This window comes from Bombina bombina, chromosome 8 (assembly GCF_027579735.1).
Source record: "Bombina bombina isolate aBomBom1 chromosome 8, aBomBom1.pri, whole genome shotgun sequence".
In the NCBI taxonomy this organism is placed as follows: domain Eukaryota; kingdom Metazoa; phylum Chordata; class Amphibia; order Anura; family Bombinatoridae; genus Bombina; species Bombina bombina.
This window is the reverse complement of record NC_069506.1, coordinates 173,433,422-173,457,067: the sequence shown is the minus strand read 5'-3', so window position 1 is coordinate 173,457,067 and position 23,646 is coordinate 173,433,422. Positions and strand designations below refer to the sequence as shown.

General features: G+C 42.1%; 1 protein-coding gene across 2 annotated transcripts in view; it reads right to left on the bottom strand.

The window, feature by feature from the left end:
- The window catches only part of PPP1R12C (protein phosphatase 1 regulatory subunit 12C), a 666,212-nt gene that overhangs the window by 224,156 nt on the left and 418,410 nt on the right, over positions 1–23,646 (bottom strand). For both annotated transcript variants that reach the window (XM_053690707.1, XM_053690708.1), the window contains 2 exons: positions 15,719–15,850; positions 15,329–15,419 (listed from right to left, as the gene is read on the bottom strand). In XM_053690707.1, coding sequence (XP_053546682.1) covers positions 15,329–15,419; positions 15,719–15,850 — 223 coding nt within the window. The remainder of the gene's footprint in view (positions 1–15,328; positions 15,420–15,718; positions 15,851–23,646) is intronic.

Below are 23,646 nucleotides of genomic sequence, written 5' to 3'. Positions count from 1 at the left end.
ATCCAGTTCAGGGTACTGAAGAAAAAAAAAGTTAAGAAACTATCGCATTATTTAAATTTTTTGGGGATAAATTATGTATCAATTTTTATGAAACAATAATGCAAATAAAACTAAAATTTTTTAAACATATAGTGCATAACAACAGATCATCCATGAACTATTGTTAAAGACCAGCAGATATAAAGCAAATAAACAACATTATTCATACTATTTTATCCGGATGGTCAACACAATGTCATCTTTAACCCTGAAAGGATACTATTTTCTAACACATTTTTTAAGCATGCAATTTTAAGCAACTTTCTAATTTACTCCTATTATCAATTTGTCTTTTTCTCTTGCTATCTTTATTTAGAAAGATTCTAGGAATCCTAATCTTACTCCACGAGTAACCTTTGGATTCACACCAATAAAGATATTTGCGCCAAATCTTATGATAGATCTTCCTGGTGACAGGTTTTCTGGCCTGAATCAGGGTATCAATTACCGACTCAGAGAACCCACGCTTTGATAGAATTAGGCGTTCAATCTCCAAGCAGTCAGACGCAGAGAAACTAGATTTGGATGCGAGAACGGACCTTGGATTAGAAGGTCCCGCCTCATTGGCAGGGTCCACGGTGGAACCGAGGACATGCCCACTAGGTCTGCATACCAAGTCCTGCATGGCCACGCAGGTGCTATCAGAATCACCGAAGCTCTCTTCTGCTAGATTCTGGCAACCAGACGTGGGAGGAGAGAAAGCGGTGGAAATACGTAGGCCAGATTAAAGGACCAAGGTACTGCTAGAGCATCTAACAGTACCGCCTTGGGATCCCGGGACCTGGACCCGTAACGAAGTTTGGCATTCTGACGCGACACCATCAGATCCAATTCTGGTGTGCCCCATAGCTGAATCAGCTGAGCAAATACCTCCGGATAGAGTTCCCACTCCCCCGGATGAAAAGTCTGACGACTTAGAAAATCCGCCTCCCAGTTCTCTACTCCTGGAATGTGGATTGCTAAGAGATGGCAAGAGTGATCCTCTGCCCATCGGATTATTTTGGTTACCTCCATCATCGCTAGAGAACTCATTGTTCCTCCTTAATGATTGATATAAGCTACAGTCGTGATGTTGTCCGACTGAAACCTGATGAATTTGGCTGCAGCAAGCTGGGGCCACGCCTGAAGCGCCTTGAATATCGCTCTCAGTTCTAGGATGTTTATCGGAAGAAGAGATTCCTCCCGAGACCGTAAGCCCTGTGCTTTCAGGGAGTTCCAGACTGCACCCCAGCCTAGCAGGCTGGCATCTGTCGTTACAAGGAGAGAGTGAGACTTGGCTAGCTGAAAAGTCGACGCCTAGATTAAGATGTCGTCTAGATAAGGTGCCACTGCTATGCCCCGAGGTCGTAGAACCGCCAGAAGGGACCCTAGCACCTTTGTGAAAATTCTTGGAGCCGTGGCTAACCCGAAGGGAAGAGCCACAAACTGGTAATGCCTGTCTAGAAAGGCAAATCTGAGAAATTGATGATGATTTCTGTGAATAGGTATGTGTAGATACGCATCCTTTAAGTCAACGGTAGTCATATATTGACCTTCCTGGATCAGAGGCAGAATAGTCCGAATGGTTTCCACTTGTTTAGAATTTTGAGATCCAAGATTGGTCTGAAAAGTTCCCTCTTTTTTGGGAACCACAAACAGGTTTGAGGAGAACCCTAGCCCCTGTTCCTCTTTTGGGACTGGGCGGATCACCCCCATGGTAAGAAGATCTTCTACACAGCATAAGTACGCCTCTCTCTTTGTCTGGTTTACAGACAATCCAGAAATATGAAATCTCCCCCTTGGAAGGGAGTCTTTGAATTCCAGAAGACATCCCTGGGACACAATTTCTAAAGCCCAGGGATCGTGAACATCACTTGCCCAAGCCTAACCGAAGAGAGAGAGTCTGCCCCCTACTAGATCCGGTCCCGGATCGGGGGCTACCCTTTCATGCTGTCTTAGAGGCAGCTGCAGGCTTTTTGGCCTGTTTACACTTGTTCCAAGCCTGGTTAGGTCTCCAGACTGACTTGGATTGGGCAAAATTCCCCTCTTGCTTTGTAGCAGAGGAAGCTGAAACGGAACCACTCTTGAAGTTCCGAAAGGAACGAAAATTATTTTGTTTGATCTTCATCTTATTTGATCTATCCTGAGGAAGGGCATGACCTTTCCCTCCAGTGATGTCTGAAATAATCTCTTTCAGTTCAGGCCTGAATAGGGTCTTTACTTTGAAAGGGATGTTCAAAAGTTTAGATTTAGATGACACATGAGCAGACCAGGACTTAAGCCATAACGCCCTGCGTGCTAAAAAATGGCAAAACCTGAATTCTTTGCCACTAATTTAGCCAGTTGAAAAGCGGCATCTGTAATAAAAGAATTAGCCAACTTAAGGGCCTTGATTCTGTCCATAATCTCCTCTAATGGAGTCTCCATCTGAAGAGCCTCTTCTAGAGTCTCAAACTAGAAAGCAGCTGCAGTAGTTACAGGAACAATGCACGCAATAGGTTGGAGAGAAAAACCCTGATGAACAAAAATTTTCTTCAGGAAACCCTATAATTTTGTTTCCATAGGATCTTTGAAAGCACAACTGTCTTCGATAGGTATAGTTGTACGCTTAGAGTAGAAATAGCTCCCTCCACCTTAGGAACTGTCTGCCACGAGTCCCGCATGGTGTCAGATATGGGAAACATTTTTTTAAAAAACAGAATTTATGTTTACCTGATAAATTTCTTTCTCCTACGGTGTGTCCGGTCCACAGCTTCATCCTTACTTGTGGGAATATTCTCTTCCCTAACAGGAAATGGCAAATAGAGCACAGCAAAAGCTGTCCATATAGCTCCTCCTCTGGCTCCGCCCCCCAGTCATTCGACCGACGGTTAGGAGAAAAAGGAGAAACCATAGGGTGCCGTGGTGACTGTAGTGTACAGAAACAAAAATTTTTAAACCTGACTAAAAGCCAGGGCGGGCCGTGGACCGGACACACCGTAGGAGAAAGAAATTTATCAGGTAAACATAAATTCTGTTTTCTCCTACATTGGTGTGTCCGGTCCACGGCTTCATCCTTACTTGTGGGAACCAATACCAAAGCTTTAGGACACGGATGAAGGGAGGGAACAAGTCAGGTTACCTAAACGGAAGGCACCACGGATTGCAAAACCTTTCTCCCAAAAACAGCCTCCGAAGAAGCATAAGTATCGAATTTGTAAAATTTGGCAAAAGTATGCAGAGAAGACCAAGTCGCTGCCTTACAGATCTGATCAACAGAAGCCTCGTTCTTGAAGGCCCATGTGGAAGCCACAGCTCTAGTAGAGTGAGCTGTAATTCGTTCAGGAGGCTGCCGTCCGGCAGTCTCATAAGCCAATTGGATGATGCTTTTCAGCCAAAAAGAAAGAGGTAGCAGTGGCTTTCTGCCCTCTCCTCTTACCAGAATAAACGACAAACAAAGATGATGTTTGTCTGAAATCCTTTGTTGCTTCTAAATAGAATTTTAAAGCACGGACCACATCTAGGTTGTGTAACAAACGTTCCTTCTTTGAAACTGGATTCGGACATAGAGAAGGAACAACTATTTCCTGGTTAATATTCCTGTTGGAAACTACTTTTGGAAGAAAACCAGGCTTGGTACGTAAAACTACCTTATCTGCATGGAATACCAGATAGGGAGAAGTACACTGCAAAGCAGATAATTCAGAAACTCTTCTAGCAGAAGAAATAGCAACTAAAAACAGAACTTTCCAAGATAGTAACTTAATATCTATGGAATGCAAAGGTTCAAACGGAACCCCTTGAACTGAAAGAACTAAGTTTAGACTCCATGGAGGAGTCATAGGTCTGTAAACAGGCTTGATTCTGACTAACACCTGTACAAACGCTTGTACATCTGGTACGGCTGCCAGACGTTTGTGCAACAAGACAGACAGAGCAGATATCTGTCCCTTTAGAGAACTAGCTGACAGACCTTTCTCCAAACCCTCTTGGAGAAAGGAAAAAATCCTAGGAATTTTGATTTTACTCCAAGAAAAACCCTTGGATTCGCACCAACGGATATATTTGTGCCATATCTTATGGTAAATCTTCCTAGTCACAGGCTTTCTGGCTTGAACCAGAGTATCTATAACTGAATCTGAAAACCCACGCTTAGATAGAATCAAGCGTTCAATTTCCAAGCAGTCAGTTGTAGAGAGACTAGATTTGGATGTTCGAATGGACCTTGTACTAGAAGATCCTGTCTCAAAGGTAGCTTCCATGGTGGAGCCGATGACATATTCACCAGGTCTGCATACCAAGTCCTGCGTGGCCACGCAGGAGCTATTAGAATCACTGAGGCCTTCTCCTGTTTGATCCTGGCTACCAGCCTGGGAAGGAGAGGGAACAGAGGAAACACATATGCTAGATTGAACGACCAAGGCGCCACTAATGCATCCACCAGTGTCGCCCTGGGATCCCTGGATCTGGACCCGTATCGAGGAACTTTGAAGTTCTGACGAGACGCCATCAGATCCATATCCGGAGTGCCCCATAGTTGAGTTAACTGGGCAAAGACCTCCGGGTGGAGTTCCCACTCCCCTGGATGGAAAGTCTGACGACTCAAATAATCCGCCTCCCAGTTGTCTACTCCTGGGATGTGGATTGCAGATAGGTGGAAGGAGTGATCCTCCGCCCATTTGATGATCTTGGATACCTCTGTCATCGCCAAGGAACTCTTTGTTCCCCCCTGATGATTGATGTACGCTAGTCGTCATGTTGTCCGACTGAAATCTTATTAATCTGGCCTTCGCTAGGTTAGGCCAGGCCAAGAGCGCATTGAATATCGCTCTCAGTTCCAAAATGTTTATCGGGAGAAGGGACTCTTCCCAAGACCATAGACCCTGAGCTTTCAGGGAGTCCCAGACCGCGCCCCAGCCTAAGAGACTGGCGTCGGTCGTGACGATGACCCACTCTGGTCTGCGGAAACTCATTCCCTGAGACAGGTGATCCTGAGTCAACCACCAGCGGAGTGAGTCTCTGGTTACCTGGTCTACTTGAATCTTGGGAGACAAGTCTGCATAATCCCCATTCCACTGTTTGAGCATGCACAGTTGCAATGGTCTTAGATGAATTCGAGCAAAAGGAACCACGTCCATTGTGCAACCATTAGTCCTATTACCTCCATGCACTGAGCTATGGAAGGCTGAGGAATAGATTGAAGAACTTGACAAGCGTTTAGAAGTTTTAATTTTCTGAGCTCTGTCAGAAAAATCTTAATTTCTTCAGAATCTAATATTGTTCCCAGAAAGGGAACCCTTGTAGACGGGGACAGGGAACTCTTTTCTACATTCACCTTCCACCCGTGAGACCTGAGAAAGGCTAATACAATGTCTGTATGAGCCCTTGATCTGGAAAGGGACGACGCTTGGATTAGGATGTCGTCTAAGTAAGGTGCCACCGCAATGCCCCTCGGTCTTAGAACCGCTAGTAGGGACCCTAGCACCTTTGTGAAAATTCTAGGAGCAGTGGCTAAACCGAACGGAAGAGCCACGAACTGGTAATGTTTGTCCAGAAAGGCGAACCTTAGGAACTGATGATGATCTTTGTGGATAGGAATATGTAGGTACGCATCCTTTAAGTCCACGGTAGTCATGTATTGACCCTCCTGGATTGTTGGTAAAATCGTTTGAATGGTTTCCATTTTGAATGATGGAACTCTGAGGAATTTGTTTAGAATTTTTAAATCCAGAATTGGCCTGAAAGTTCCCTCTTTTATGGGAACTACAAACAGGTTTGAGTAAAAACCCAGACCTTGTTCCGTTGTTGGAACTGGGTGTATCACTCCCATCTTTAATAGGTCTCCTACGCAATGTAAGAATGCCTGTCTCTTTATCTGGTCTGAAGATAAGCGAGACATGTGGAACCTTCCCCTTGGAGGAAGTTCCTTGAACTCTAGAAGATACCCCTGAGAGACTATTTCTAGTGCCCAGGGATCCGGAACATCTCTTGCCCAAGCCTGAGCAAAGAGAGAAAGTCTGCCCCCTACTAGATCCGGTCCCGGATCGGGGGCTACCCCTTCATGCTGTCTTGGTAGAAGCAGCAGGCTTCTTGGCCTGTTTACCCTTGTTCCAGCCTTGCATTGGTTTCCATGCTGGTTTAGGCTGGGAAGCGTTACCCTCTTGTCTAGAGGCTGCAGAGTTAGGAGACGGTCCGTTCCTGAAATTGCGAAAGGAACGAAAATTAGATTTGTTCTTAGCCTTGAAAGGCCTATCCTGTGGGAGGGCATGGCCCTTTCCCCCAGTGATGTCTGAAATAATCTCCTTCAATTCTGGCCCGAAAAGGGTCTTACCTTTGAAAAGAATATTAAGCAGTTTTGTCTTGGACGACACATCTGCCGACCAAGATTTTAGCCAAAGCGCTCTGCGCACCACTATTGCAAAACCTGAATTTTTCGCTGCTAATTTAGCCAATTGAAAAGTGGCATCTAAAATAAAGGAATTAGCCAACTTTAGTGCGTGAATTCTGTCCATGACTTCCTCATATGAAGTCTCCTTATGGAGCGAATTTTCTAGTTCCTCGAACCAAAAAGACGCCGCCGTGGTGACAAGAATAATGCACAAAATTGGTTGGAGAAGGAAACCTTGCTGAACAAATATCTTTTTAAGCAATCCTTCCAATTTTTTATCCATAGGATCTTTGAAAGCACAACTGTCCTCAATGGGAATAGTTGTGCGCTTGGCCAACGTAGAAACTGCCCCCTCAACCTTAGGGACTGTTTGCCATGCGTCCCTTCTGGGGTCGACAATGGGGAACATTTTCTTAAATATAGGAGGTGGGACAAAAGGTATACCTGGCTTCTCCCACTCCTTGGTCATTATGTCCGCCACCCTCTTGGGTATCGGAAAGGCATCAGCGTGCACAGGGACCTCTAGGAATTTGTCCATTTTGCACAATTTCTCTGGAATCACCAAAGAGTCACAATCATCAAGAGTAGTTAGCACCTCCTTAAGCAGGGTGCGGAGATGTTCTAACTTAAATGCCACGATATCAGGTTCTGCCTGCTGAGAAACACTTCCTGAATCAGAAATTTCTCCCTCAGACAGACCCTCCCCTCACTGCCAATTCAGACTGGTGTGAGGGTATAACAGATAAATTATCGTCAGCGCCCACTTGCTCATCCTCTGTATTTAAAACTGAGCAATCACGCTTTCTGGGAAATGCTGGCAGTTTGGATAAAAGATTTGCTATGGAATTATCCATTACTGCAGTTAATTGCTGCATAGTAACAAGCATTGGCGTGCTAGATGTACTAGGTATCGCCTGCGCGGGCAAAACTGGTGTTGACACAGAAGGAGAGGATGATGAACTATCCCCACTACCTTCATTTGAAGAATCATCTTGGGCAACCTTATTAAATGTGACAGTACTGTCCTTACTTTGGACGCCATGGCACAATTTGAACATACATTTAAAGGGGGAACCACCTTGGCCTCCATACACACATAACATATGCTATCTGAAGGTATAGACATGTTAGACAGACTTTGGCAGGCTATTAATGCAATAAAACCGTTTTTAAACAAAACCGTTACTGTCTCTTTAAATAATAAAAAGAGCACACTTTATTTCTGAATGTTTGAAAAACTATGAAGGAAATATCCGATCTTTACAAAATTTGCACCCTAGTGTCTTAATGCTTTGAAAGTATTGCACACCAAATTTCAAGTCTCTAACCCCTTAAATGAGCAAACCGGAGCTAATTGTTCAATTAACCAGTTTAAACCCACTACAGTCCCTGTCACAGCCTTTACTGCGGCTTTTACCTTCCTTGGGGGTTATTCACCACAGAATAAGCCTTCTTGAAATCGTTTTTATGGCCACAGGACCCTCTCACATGAAGCTGCATGCACTGCTTCTAGAAGTAACTGCGCAATTGAGGCGCGAAAATGAGGCCTCCTCCCTCTGCATACCAGAGTGAAGGGGCCTTCCTGACTAGATTAGGTGTCTAAACAACTGCCAGGCGAAATAAAAACGTTCCCAAAAGTGTTTCAAATCACAAAACACTCCAAAATCAATCGATTTAGCCCACAATAGTGTCAACCAGTATAGAGCCCATTTATAAGCCTTCATTCTGTTATGAGTCTAAGAAAATGGCTTACCGATCCCATAAGAGAAAACTGACAGTCTTCTAGCATTACTATGTGTTGTTAGAAAAGAGACTGGTCATACCTGGAGCAGAAAAGTCTGCAAACTGTTCCCCCCAACTGAAGTTCTCTGGTTTCAACAGTCCTGCGTCGGAACAGCAATGGATTTTAGTTACTGTTGCTAAAATCATACTCCTCTTAACAGAACTCTTCATCACTTTCTGTTGTAGAGTAAATAGTACAAACCGGCACTATTTTAAAATAAACTCTTGATAGAAGAAATAAAACTACAACTAACACCACATACTCTTTACCATCCCCGTGGAGATGCTACTTGTTCAGAGCAGGCAAAGAGAATGACTGGGGGGCGGAGCCAGAGGGGGAGCTATATGGACAGCTTTTGCTGTGCTCTCTTTGCCATTTCCTGTTAGGGAAGAGAATATTCCCACAAGTAAGGATGAAGCCGTGGACCGGACACACCAATGTAGGAGAAACAGGAGGAGGAGAGAACGGAATACCTGGTCTATCCCACTCCTTAGTAACAATATTAACAATCCTCTTAGGGACTGGAAAAACATCAGTGTAAACAGGAACCTCTAAGTATTTATCCATTTTACACAATTTCTCTGGAACCACTATAGGGTCACAATCATCTAGAGTCGCTAATACCTCCCTGAGCAATAAGCGGAGGTGTTCAAGCTTAAATTTAAAGGCCGTCATATCAGAATCTGTCTTTCCTGAATCAGAAATTTCTCCCTCAGATAACAAATCCCTCACACCTACTTCAGAGCATTGTGAGAGCTTATCAGATACGGCTACTAAAGCGTCAGACGGCTCAGCATTTTTTCTAAACCCAGAGCTGTCCCGCTTTCCTTGTAAACCAGGCAGTTTAGATAAAACCTCTGTGAGGGTTGTATTCATAACTGTGGCCATGTCTTGTAAAGTTAAAGAATTTGACGCACTAGAGGTACCTGGCGTCACTTGTGCGGGCGTTACTGGTTGTGACACTTGGGGAGAGCTAGATGGCGAACCCTCATTTACTTCTGACTGAGAATCAGCTATTGCTCTATTTTTAAGTGCTTATATATGTTCTTTATAGTTTATAGACATATCAGTACAATTGGGACACATTCTAAGAGGGGGTTCCACAATGGCTTCCAAACATATTAACCAAGGATTTTCCTTGGTGTCAGACATGTTAAACAGGCTAGTAATGTAACAAGCAAGCTTGGAAAACACTGTAATCAAAGTAAAAAACACATACACCTAGATTTGGAGTTTGGCGTTAGCCGTGAAAACCAGCGTTAGAGGCTCCTAACACTGGTTTTAGGCTACCGCCGGTATTTGGAGTCACTCAAAATAGGGTCTAACGCTCACTTTTCAGCCGCGACTTTTCCATACCGCAGATCCCCTTACGTCATTTGCGTATCCTATCTTTTCAATGGGATCTTTCTAACTCCGGTATTTAGAGTCGTGTCTGAAGTGAGCGTTAGAATTCTAACGACAAAACTCCAGCCGCAGGAAAAAAGTCAGTAGTTAAGAGCTTTCTGGGCTAACGCCGGTTCATAAAGCTCTTAACTACTGTACTCTAAAGTACACTAACACCCATAAACTACCTATGTACCCCTAAACCGAGGTCCCCCCACATCGCCGACACTCAAATACATTTTTTTAACCCCTAATCTGCCGACCGCCACCTACGTTATCCTTATGTACCCCTAATCTGCTGCCCCTAACACTGCCGACCCCTGTATTATATTTATTAACCCCTAACCTGCCCCCCACAACGTCGCCTCCACCTACCTACACTTATTAACCCCTAATCTGCCGACCGCAAAGCGCCGCCACCTACGTTATCCTTATGTACCCCTAATCTGCTGCCCCTAACACCGCCGACCCCTATATTATATTTATTAACCCCTAATCTGCCCCCCTCAACGTCGCCTCCACCTGCCTACACTTATTAACCCCTAATCTGCCGAGCGGACCTGAGCGCTACTATAATAAAGTTATTAACCCCTAATCCGCCTCACTAACCCTATAATAAATAGTATTAAACCCTAATCTGCCCTCCCTAACATCGCCGACACCTAACTTCAATTATTAACCCCTAATCTGCCGACCGGAGCTCACCGCTATTCTAATAAATGTATTAACCCCTAAAGCTAAGTCTAATCCTAACACCCCCCTAAGTTAAATATAATTTAAATCTAACGAAATTAATTAACTCTTATTAAATAAATTATTCCTATTTAAAGCTAAAAACTTACCTGTAAAATAAATCCTAATATAGCTACAATATAAATTATAATTATATTATAGCTATTTTAGGATTAATATTTATTTTACAGGTAACTTTGTATTTATTTTAACCAGGTACAATAGCTATTAAATAGTTAAGAACTATTTAATAGCTAAAATAGTTAAAATAATTACAAATTTACCTGTAAAAGAAATCCTAACCTAAGTTACAATTAAACCTAACACTAGACTATCAATAAATTAATTAAATAAACTACCTACAATTACCTACAATTAACCTAACACTACACTATCAATAAATTAATTAAATACAATTGCTACAAATAAATACAATTAAATAAACTAGCTAAAGTACAAAAAATAAAAAAGAACTAAGTTACAAAAAATAAAAAAATATTTACAAACATAAGAAAAATATTACAACAATTTTAAACTAATTACACCTACTCTAAGACCCCTAATAAAATAAAGCCCCCCAAAATAAAAAAAATGCCCTACCCTATTCTAAATTACTAAAGTTCAAAGCTCTTTTACCTTACCAGCCCTGAACAGGACCCTTTGCGGGACATGCCCCAAGAAATACAGCTCTTTTGCCTGTAAAAAAAAACATACAATACCCAAGCCCCCCAACATTACAACCCACCACCCACATACCCCTAATCTAACCCAAACCCCCCTTAAATAAACCTAACACTAAGCCCCTGAAGATCATCCTACCTTGTCTTCACCTCACCGGGTATCACACCGATCCGTCCAGAAGAGCTCCTCCGATGTCCTGATCCAAGCCCAAGCGGGGGGCTGAAGAGGTCCATGATCCGGCTGAAGTCTTCATCCAAGCGGGGCAGAAGAGGTCTTCCATCCGATTGAAGTCTTCATCCAAGCGGCATCCATCCGGAGCGAAGCGGCAGCATCCTGAAGACCTCCACCGCGGAACATCCATCCTGGCCGACGACTGAACGACGGTTCCTTTAAATGAAGTCATCCAAGATGGCGTCCCTCGAATTCCAATTGGCTGATGGAATCAGCCAATCAGAATCAAGTTCAATCCGATTGGCTGATCCAATCAGCCAATCAGATTGAGCTCGCATTCTATTGGCTGTTCCGATCAGCCAATAGAATGCAAGCTCAATCTGATTGGCTGATTGGATCAGCCAATCGGATTGAACTTGATTCTGATTGGCTGATTCCATCAGCCAATCAGAATATTCCTACCTTAATTCCGATTGGCTGATAGAATCCTATCAGCCAATCGGAATTAGAGGGACGCAATCTTGGATGACGTCATTTAAAGGAACCATCATTCGTCGTTCAGTCGTCGGCCAGGATGGATGTTCCGCGGTGGAGGTCTTCAGGATGCTGCCGCTTCGCTCCGGATGGATGCCGCTTGGATGAAGACTTCAATCGGATGGAAGACCTCTTCTGCCCCGCTTGGATGAAGACTTCAGCCGGATCATGGACCTCTTCAGCCCCCCCGCTTGGGCTTGGATCAGGACATCGGAGGAGCTCTTCTGGACGGATCGGTGTGATACCCGGTGAGGTGAAGACAAGGTAGGATGATCTTCAGGGGCTTAGTGTTAGGTTTATTTAAGGGGGGTTTGGGTTAGATTAGGGGTATGTGGGTGGTGGGTTGTAATGTTGGGGGGCTTGGGTATTGTATGTTTTTTTTTACAGGCAAAAGAGCTGTATTTCTTGGGGCATGTCCCGCAAAGGGTCCTGTTCAGGGCTGGTAAGGTAAAAGAGCTTTGAACTTTAGTAATTTAGAATAGGGTAGGGCATTTTTTTATTTTTGGGGGCTTTGTTATTTTATTAGGGGGCTTAGAGTAGGTGTAATTAGTTTAAAATTGTTGTAATATTTTTCTTATGTTTGTAAATATTTTTTTATTTTTTGTAACTTAGTTCTTTTTTATTTTTTGTACTTTAGCTAGTTTATTTAATTGTATTTATTTGTAGCAATTGTATTTAATTAATTTATTGATAGTGTAGTGTTAGGTTAATTGTAGGTAATTGTAGGTAGTTTATTTAATTAATTTATTGATAGTCTAGTGTTAGAAATCCTAACCTAAGTTACAATTAAGCCTTTTACAGGTAAATTTGTAATTATTTTAACTATTTTAGCTATTAAATAGTTCTTAACTATTTAATAGCTATTGTACCTGGTTAAAATAAATACAAAGTTACCTGTAAAATAAATATTAATCCTAAAATAGCTATAATATAATTATAATTTATATTGTAGCTATATTAGGATTTATTTTACAGGTAAGTATTTAGCTTTAAATATGAATAATTTATTTAATAAGAGTTAATTCATTTCGTTTGATTTAAATTATATTTAACTTAGGGGGGTGTTAGTGTTAGACTTAGCTTTAGGGGTTAATACATTTATTAGAATAGCGGTGAGCTCCGGTCGGCAGATTAGGGGTTAATAATTGAAGTTAGGTGTCGGCGATGTTAGGGAGAGCAGATTAGGGGTTAATACTATTTATTATAGGGTTAGTGAGGCGGATTAGGGGTTAATAACTTTATTATAGTAGCGCTCAGGTCCGCTCGGCAGATTAGGGGTTAATAAGTGTAGGCAGATGGAGGCGACGTTGAGGGGGGCAGATTAGGGGTTAATAAATATAATATAGGGGTCGGCGGTGTTAGGGGCAGCAGATTAGGGGTACATAGGGATAATGTAAGTAGCGGCGGTTTACGGAGCGGCAGATTAGGGGTTAAAAATAAAATGCAGGTGTCAGCGATAGCTGGGGCGGCAGATTAGGGGTTAATAAGTGTAAGGCTAGGGGTGTTTAGACTCGGGGTACATGTTAGGGTGTTAGGTGCAGACGTAGAAGTGTTACCGCATAGCAAACAATGGGGCTGCGTTAGGAGCTGAACGCGGCTTTTTTGCAGGTGTTAGTTTTTTTTTCAGCTCAAACAGCCCCATTGTTTCCTATGGGGGAATCGTGCACAAGCACGTTTTTGAGGCTGGCCGCTTGCGTAAGCAACTCTGGTATTGAGAGTTGAAGCTGCGTTAAAAATGCTCTACGCTCCTTTTTTGGAGCCTAACGCAGCCTTTATGTGGACTCTCAATACCAGAGTTATTTTTATGGTGCGGCCAGAAAAAAGCCGGCGTTAGTTTTTCGGGTCGTTACCGACAAAACTCCAAATCTAGAGGTTAGAAATAAAACGGTACTGTGCCTTTAAGAGAAAAAAAGCTGAACCAGTTCTGCAAAACAGTGTAAAAAAGCAGTAAACTTAACAATTTTTTTACAGTAGCATTATAGAGACTTAGTAACTTTGCACAGCTATGCAAATAAACAATTAACCCCTTAATGGCAAAAATGGATTTAAAAAACGTTAAACCCAGTAAAAAAGACTTTCAGCACCTTGCCACAGCTCTGCTGTGGCTCCTACCTGCCCTTCAGAACAATTTGTGGGGGAAAAAACTTCTTTAACAGCCCTCAAACACAGCAGGAACCTCAGCAGAAGCAGTGATATGTCTCAGAGGAAAGGAAACTGCGCAACTGAGGCGCGAAAATAGGCCCCTCCCACCTCAATCAATGTTTTGAGGCCTATCAGAGAAACACCAGAGTGTCTCTTAATTAACCATGTGAGTTACAAAACTCAAAACCAAGCCACAATGACCCCTTTAGTCCCTTCAAAAAACGTTATAAATGCATCAATAAACAAAACGTTTTTTCCTAACAGTGTCACCAGCCCTTTAGTCCCTTCAGAAAACGTTCTAATTGCATCAATAAACAAAACGTTTATTCTTAAGTGTCACCAGTAACTAATGAGCCCTTCAAGCAAGCTGAAATTCCTATTAAAATGTCTGAATACAGCTTACCCTTCCCTCATGGGGATATTGCCAGCCTTTTCTAGAATTAACACAGTCTGTCTAGAAAAATATAGACTGAACATACCTCATATTGCAGCTTAGCCTGCAAACTGTTCTCCCAACTGAAGATTTCCAGTACTCTTCAGGCCTTGTGAGAACAGCAGTGAATCTTAGTTACAAAGTGCTAAGATCATCATGCTCCTTGAGAAATCTTCATCCCTTTTCTGCCAGAGAGTAAATAGTACACACTGGTACCATTTAAAAATAAACTTTTGCTTGAGAAATAAAAAACTAACATTTTAGTCACCACATAGCTCTTTGCCCTTCCTAGCAGTTAAGCAGGCAGAGAGAATGACTGGGGGTGGAGCTAAGGGGGGAGCTATATAGACAGCTCTGCTGTGGGTGCTCTCTCTGCCACTTCCTGTAGGGAAGGAGAATATCCCACAAGTAAGGATGAATCCGTGGACTCGATACATCTTACAAGAGAAATAAGCTCTGAATCATCCCCACCAAGTACTTTGCTATTCAAAGCAGTGTTGCCTAATATAAATACACACAAAACCGTAAATGTCCACTAATGAGTACTAGTAAGGACAAGTAAGATTTTAATAAATATTTAAAATCAGTAACTCTTTGCTGATTAAAGGGACAGTAATACACCAATTTTCATATTACTGCATTTAATAGACACTACTATAAAGAATAATATGCACAGATACCGATTTAATAATCCAGTATAAAACCATTTAAAAACTTAGAAGCTCCCAGTTTACCTCTGTTAAAAAGGTAGCTAGAACACCCACTGCAAGTGAGAAATAGACACTCCCCCTCCCTTTGCATATGAAAAGACCCTTTACACAAACAGAAGCAACCTGGAGTAGGTATACGTCGGTATTCTCCTTAAACTTTGGGGCTAGATTAGGAGTCTGAAACTGCGCAATGTTATTTAAAAATAAGCAAAACTATACATTTTTTTTAAAAAAAAAAGCTGTATAGTCTATATAAATGGATCATCTACAAAACATTTATGCTAAGAAAAATCTAGTGTCTAATGTCCCTTTAAAGTGATATCACCCCCCCCCCCCCAGTGTTTGTGTGTGTACCCACTATAAAAAGGCACTACCTTTCTTTGCTTGAGAATTCACAGTATTTACAGATGAAGGAGAAAACGATGTTGTTTCAGTGCTTGGTAGCCGGATCCTTCTGGCCAAATCCTAGTAAAAAAAAAAAAAAGATATGATTGTGTGAAAGATTTAGGCTCACTAACAAAATAATTTTCTCTTAAATACAGAAACAAAACATTTCCCCTAGGAGAGTTTAGGCCTTCTTAAATATTGGTAGAAAGGAACCAGTAAACGTCTGTTTAAAGGGTTACCCTGGTTCTCCTGGGCCATTTTTGATTTCTGAGCTATCCGAAAAAAAGTACACTTTGGAGGAAGCTTGACTTTCAAAAACCATTGGAAATATAGAAAAATCAGTGACAAATATACTTTCTACACATTCTTATACATACAGAATTTTCCAAAGGCTGCTCTTTATCCTCTTCTTTCCCATGTTCCTCATTTTTAGGCTCAGTAGTTAGGGTAGAATCAGTTGATTTATTTAATGTCTTCTCAGCTTCTTTCAAGTCAGTGAGTGTCACACCCTTGAAAGAAAAGAAAGTATGTTGCTATATATGTTAAAAAAATAAATAAAAAAAGGATGACCACTTACAGGCACTAAACAGTGTGGTGGCGAGAGTCCACAGTCTTTTATGCATGGGATTCACTTCCTAGCCACTAGGAGGCAAAGTTTCCCAAAACTGCCAGTTTTATGTACAGACAAGCAATGAAAAAACAGAATTTATGCTTACCTGATAAATTACTTTCTCTTGCGGTGTATCCAGTCCACGGATCCATCCTTACTTGTGGGATATTCTCATTCCCTACAGGAAGTGGCAAAGAGAGCACACAGCAGATCTGTCCATATAGCCCCCCCCCCCCCCCAGTCATTTGACCGAAGGCTAGGAGAAAAGGAGAAACCATAGGGTGCAGTGGTGACTGTAGTTTAAACAAAAAATTTTTTAACCTGACTTAATTGCCAGGGCGGGCCGTGGACTGGATACACCGCAAGAGAAAGTAATTTATCAGGTAAGCATAAATTCTGTTTTCTCTTGCAAGGTGTATCCAGTCCACGGATTCATCCTTACTTGTGGGATACCAATACCAAAGCTTTAGGACACGGATGAAGGGAGGGAACAAGACAGGTAACCTAAACGGAAGGCACCACTGCTTGCAAAACCTTTCTCCCAAAAATAGCCTCCGAAGAAGCAGAAAGTATTGAATTTGTAAAATTTGGCAAAAGTATGCAGTGAAGACCAAGTCGCTGCCTTACAAATCTGTTCAACAGAAGCCTCATTCTTGAAAGCCCATGTGGAAGCCACAGCTCTGGTGGAATGAGCTGTAATTCGTTCAGGAGGCTCATAAGCCAATCGGATGATGCTTTTCAGCCAGAAGGAAAGAGAGGTAGCAGTCGCTTTCTGACCTCTCCTCTTACCAGAATAAACGACAAACAAGGATGATGTTTGTCTGAAATCCTTAGTTGCTTGCAAATAGAATTTCAAAGCACGAACCACATCAAGATTGTGTAATAGCCGTTCCTTCTTAGAAGCTGGATTAGGACACAGGGAAGGAACAATGATTTCTTGGTTAATATTCTTATTAGAAACAACCTTAGGAAGAAAACCAGGTTTGGTACGTAAAACTACCTTATCTGCATGGAACACCAGATAGGGTGAATTACACTGCAAAGCAGACAATTCAGAAACTCTTCGAGCAGAAGAAATAGCTACCAAAAACAAAACTTTCCAAGATAATAACTTAAGATCTATGGAATGTAAAGGTTCAAACGGAACCCCTTTAAGAACTGAAATAACTAAATTTAGACTCCATGGCGGAGCAACTGGTTTATAAACAGGCTTGATTCTGACTAAAGCCTGAGCAAACGCTTGAACGTCTGGTACCTCCGCCAGACGCTTGTGTAAAAGAATAGACAGAGCAGATATCTGTCCCTTTAAGGAACTAGCTGACAAACCTTTCTCCAATCCTTCTTGGAGAAAAGACATTATCCTTGGAATCCTAATCTTACTCCACGAGTAACCCTTGGATTCACACCAACAAAGATATTTCCGCCATATCTTATGGTAAATTTTCCTGGTGACAGGCATTCTAGCCTGAATCAGAGTATCTATAACTGATTGCGAGAAACCACGCTTAGATAGAATTAAGCGTTCAATCTCCAAGCAGTCAGCCGCAGAGAAACTAGATTTGGATGCTTGAATGGACCCTGTATTAGAAGATCCTGCCTCATTGGCAGTGTCCATGGCGGGACAGATGACATGTCCACTAGGTCTGCATACCAAGTCCTGCGTGGCCACGCAGGCGCTATCAGAATTACAGAGGCCTTCTCCTGCTTGATTCTGGCTACCAGACGAGAGAGAAGGGGAAACGGTGGAAAGACATAAGCCAGATTGAAGGACCAAGGCGCTACTAGAGCATCTATCAATACCGCCTTGGGGTCCCTGAACCTGGATCCGTAGAGAGGAAGTTTGGAGTTCTGACGGGACGCCATCAGATTCAATTCTGGAATGCCCCATAGCTGGGTCAGCTGAGCAAAAACCTCCGGGTGGAGTTCCCACTCCCCCGGGTGAAAAGTCTGACGACTTAGAAAATCCGCCTCCCAGTTGTCTACTCCTGGGATGTGAATTGCAGATAGATGGCAGGAGTGATCCTCCGCCCACCTGATTATTTTGGTGACTTCCTTCATCGCTAGGGAACTCTTTGTTCCCCCCTGATGATTGATATACGCCACAGTCGTGATGTTGTCCGACTGAAATCTGATGAATTTGGCCGCCGCTAGTTAAGGCCATGCCTGAAGCGAGTTGAATATCGCTCTCAGTTCCAAAATGTTTATAGGGAGAAGAGACTCTTCCCGAGACCATAAGCCCTGAGCTTTCAGGGAGTCCCAGACCGCCCCCCAGCCTAACAGACTGGCATCGGTCGTTACAATGATCCACTCCGGTCTGCGGAAGCATATTCCCTGAGACAGGTGATCCTGAGACAGCCACCAGAGAAGAGAGTCTCTGGTTTGCTGGTCCAGTTGTATTTGAGGAGACAAATCTGCATAATCTCCATTCCACTGTTTGAGCATGCACAGTTGCAGTGGTCTTAGATGTATTCGAGCAAAAGGGACTAATTCCATTGCCGCTACCATTAATCCGATTACCTCCATGCACTGAGCTACAGATGGCCAAGGAATGGAATGAAGAACTCGGCAAGTGGTTAAAAGCTTTAATTTTCTGACCTCCGTCAGAAATATTTTCATTTCTACCGAGTCTATTAATGTTCCCAGGAAGGGAACCCTTGTGAGCGGGGACAGAGAACTTTTTTCGGTGTTCACCTTCCACCCGTGAGACCTTAGAAAGGCCAGAACAATCTCTGTATGAGCCTTGGCTCTGGGAAAAGACGACGCCTGTATTAAGATGTCGTCCAAATAAGGTGCTACTGCAATGCCCCGCGGTCTTAGTACTGCCAGAAGGGACCCTAGCACTTTTGTGAAAATTCTGGGAGCGGTGGCCAACCCGAAGGGAAGGGCCACGAACTGGTAATGCTTGTCCTGAAAGGCGAACCTTAGGAACTGATGATCTTTGTGGATAGGAATATGTAGGTACGCATCCTTTAGATCCACGGTAGTCATATATTGACCTTCCTGGATCATAGGTAAGATTGTCCGAATGGTCTCCATCTTGAATGATGGAACTCTGAGGAATTTGTTTAGAATTTTTAGATCCAGGATTGGCCTGAAAGTTCCTTCCTTTTTGGGAACCACAAACAGGTTTGAGTAAAAACCCAGTCCTTGTTCTGTAATTGGAACTGGACATATCACTCCCATCTTGAGTAGATCTTCTACACAGCGTAAGAACGCCTCTTTCTTTGTCTGGTCTGTATAGAGACGAGAAATGTGGAACCTTCCCCTGGGAGGGGAGTCCTTGAATTCTAGAAGATATCCCTGAGTAACGATCTCTAATGCCCAGGGATCGTGAACATCCCTTGCCCAAGCCTGAGAGAAGAGAGAGAGTCTGCCCCCTACCAGATCCGGTCCCGGATCGGGGGCTACCCCTTCATGCTGTCTTAGTAGCAGCTGCAGGCTTCTTGGCCTGTTTACCCTTGTTCCAGCCCTGCAAAGGCTTCCAAGTTGCCTTGGGCTGTGAAGCGTTACCCTCTTGCTTTGCGGTTGCAGAGGTTGAAGCAGGACCGCTCCTGAAGTTGCGAAAGGAACGAAAATTAGCCTTGTTTTTAGCCTTAAAAGGCCTATCTTGTGGGAGAGCATGGCCCTTTCCCCCGGTGATGTCCGAAATAATCTCTTTCAACTCGGACCCGAAGAGGGTCTTTCCCTTGAAAGGGATATTTAGTAATTTTGATTTGGCCAAAAAATCGGCTGACCATGACTTGAGCCAAAGCACTCTGCGCGCCATAATGGAGAAACCTGAATTTTTTGCCGCTAACTTAGCTAATTGCAAAGCGGCATCTGTGATAAAGGAATTAGCCAGTTTTAAAGCTTTAATTCTGTCCATAATTTCGTCATATGAGGTCTCCCTCTGGAGCGACTCCTCCAGCGCCTCAAACCAGAAAGCCGCTGCAGTAGTTACAGGAATAATGCAGGCGATCGGTTGTAGAAGGAACCCTTGTTGAACAAAAATTTTCTTTAGTAAACCTTCTAATTTTTTATCCATAGGATCTTTGAAAGCACAACTGTCTTCAATTGGAATAGTTGTACGCTTAGCCAACGTAGAAACTGCTCCCTCTACCTTAGGGACCGTCTGCCATAAGTCCCGCCTAGGGTCAGTAATGGGGAACATTTTCTTAAAAATAGGAGGGGGAGCAAAAGGGACTTTTGATTGAAGATATAAAACTACAAATCTAACACCACATTCACTTTACCCTCCCGTGGAGATGCCCTACTGCTAGAGCGGCAAAGAGAATGACTGGGGGGTGGAGCAAGGGGGGGAACTATATGGACAGCTCTGCTGTGTGCTCTCTTTGCAACTTCCTGTAGGGAATGAGAATATCCCACAAGGATGAATCCGTGGACTGGATACACCTTGCAAGAGAAATATAAATAAAGGTAAGAAAGGAAAAAGCAAGGAAAACGTGCAAAATATGAACTGTCATCAAAAAACTTATTTTCTTATCCATGAACTGGGTGGAGCTGATGGACTCTCAGGCGTTCAATCTCCAAGTTAAGAGACTCGAAAGCTTGATGACAGACTCAAAATCCTGATGCTAGACATGACCTTGAGAAAGAAGATTGTGTCTTAGAGGAAGAGGTCACAGAGGGCAATTGGACATTAGAATATGATCTGCATACCACGTTCTTTGAGGCCAAGCAGGAGCAATCAACATTACAGACCACTTCTCTTGCTTGAGCTAAAATATCACTCTGGACAGAAGAACTATTGGTGGAAAAATGTAATCTAGATGAAATGACCATGGAGCTACTAGAGCATCCACTAACTTCACTTGAGGATCTCTGGATCTTGCAGAATATCTGGGAACTTTGTTGATCAAACAAGAAGCCATTAGATCTCTCTCTGGAAGACCCCAGCGTATATGCAGAGTCCTGTTTTCTGGAAGAAGAGAAGGGCGACTCCTGGGATATAGATGACAGATATTGTGCAACAATTATATATCTGCCCTAGAGAACTGCGAGTTCCCCTTTGGTGGTTGATGTATGCCACCTCTGTGACATTGTCCGTTTGGAAACAGAGGCAAGATCTGTATAGATCTGAAGCTAGAACAGAATTTTAAGATGTTATTGGCAACACAATATGCTTCTAGAGGAATGGACTGGTTCTCTATCGACAAAGAAAGAGCATTTCTTGTAGCTGGATCCAAAAAGATCCTTTGAGAAAGCTGAGAGTAGTCCTTGCATCACTGGTGAAGCATACATAACTTAAAAGGTCTCATGAAACCAAGCAAATGGAATCAGTCCTTAAACTTCCATGCATAAAGCTGCATAAGGATTGAATAGACTGAAGATTGACACGTTGACTGCAATTTGTATCCTCCTTGATCTGTTAGACAAAGTGTCATTTTCATGGAGTCTAAAGAAAGGATATTATGTTCCTAGAAGATAGAGAACTCTTTGGAACTTTGAGTCTACAGCCACAATTGCCAAGAAACATCAAAAGTTTGTTGGAATGAGATACAGCTAAAAGTAAAGATTGAGCCTTTACCAAGATATTATCCACATATGGAACTACTGAAATACCATGGGCCCGAATGATAGGAGGGATCCTAGTACTTTTGTAAAGATCCTGGGAACAGTAGCCAAATGGAAGAGTAACAAACTGAAAATGTTTGTCCTTGAAGGCAAAAACAAAGGAACTCATGATGGATGGGAATATGAATGTAGGCATCCTTCAAATCTATCGTGGACAAGTGGATAGTTCAAATTGTTTCCATTTTGAAGGTAGGAAGGAAAATTTCAAACCAATTCTGGATTTAAAGCCTCTTAACAAATTTCTCACTTTCTTTGGAACCATGAACAAACTGAAATAAAAGTATTGGCTTTGTTCTGGTAACAGAACTGGAACTATGACTCGCCAGGAGTTCTAGTTCCTGAACACAAAGAAAAGCTTGAGCCTTTCACAGGGGCTTTGACACATGGGACAAAATAAACTTTCACCTCTGAGACCAGGCCTTCTGAAAAAAAATTAAATCTACCTACCAGAATAGAATCTGGATTGGGGACCATACCTTCATTGTAATTTAGGAGTGGAGGAATACTTTTTTGACTGTTGAGACTTGTTCGAGGAAGGATTAGCTTTCCAGGCAGATCTGGAAGAGTCTTCTTTCTAAATAGAATTGGGAGATTGTTCGTTCCTTGTTTGAAGAAAGGAAAGAAAACTATTTGAAAATCTACTCTTCCCCTTAGACTTCTTGCCTTGAGGAAGAAAAGCTCCTTTAGCCTCCAGTTACAGTGGAAGCAACTGTGGAAATGATAGCATCTAAATCAGGTCTAAATACAATCTAGAAGTCTAGATTATGTCAGCTGACCAAATTTTTTTTTGTCAAAACTGACAATGTTATGTTTTTGGCATTCAATTTTATGATGTCAGCAATTGCATCATAAATAAATCCAACCGACTAAATGATTCATTTATGTAAAATTTCCAATCCTGTACTCCTAAGGTACTTAATATCTCCTTATAAAAAGAGTTATAAGATGTTCAGTCTTAAACAAATCAGGAAGGTTAAAGGGACAGTATACTATAAAATAGTTTTCCCCTAATGTGTTTCAAATTACTTTTTATTTAAAGGGACAGTAAAATAAAAAAAATCTTATGATTTAAATAGGGCATGTAATTTTAAACAACTTTCCAATTTACTTTTATTACCAATTTTGTTTTGTTCTCTTGGTATTCTTAGTTGAAAGCTAAATCTAGGAGGTTCATGTGCTAATTTCTTAGACCTTGAAGACTGCCTCTAATCGGAAAGCATTTTGACAGTTTTTCACCACTAGAGGGCATTAGTTCATGTGTTTCATATAGATAACATTGAGCTCCGGCACGTGAAGCTCCTAAGAGCAAGCACTGATTGGCTAAAAATGCAAGTCTGTCAAAAGAACTGAAATAAGGGGGCAGTTTGCAGAGGCATATATACAAGGTAATCACAGAGGTAAAAATTGTATTATTATAACTGTTTTGGTTATGCAAAATTGGGGAATGGGTAATAAAGGGATGATCTACCTTTTTAAACAACAAAAATTCTGGTGTTTACTGTCCCTTTAACTAACTGCAGAGTATAAAAAGTATGAGATTTGCTTTTTTTAAGACTTATTTGTGTATATGAATTAGCCGATTTTGTGTTTTGAAGCCACAACCTAATAAAATGGATTAAGCCTGTAGGTATAATCAGATCTCATTACTTTATCATATTGTGTACATATACATGCTTCTTTATCTTATCTGTCCACAAACCAATCACCAATACTTGAAGAGAACAATGGAAAATTAACATTGTATTACCTTCTCTCTTGTATAACCCACTGGGAGTGTAATTTTTTCTATTGGCTGTAGTAACAAAGCTGGGCTTTGAGGCCAAAAACTTTCAGAATGGGTGGGGATACCACAGGCTAAATAAACTAAATTGAATGCCAATATAAGAGTAATGGAAAAACGTGTAAACAATTTAATGCACTCCAGCAGATTAAGTGCATCATTGGGAACAAATTAAAGGGAACATTTTTGCGTAAACTGTCCCTTTAAGTATTCTGATCATCAACATAAATTCACCCTCAGAAGAGAATTATGAGGCATTAGAATCTGAGTAATCCATGTCCTTACTCTGATCATCTTCAGCAAACTGTTTGCAGGCTTTCTTATGCATTATCTTTAGAAGA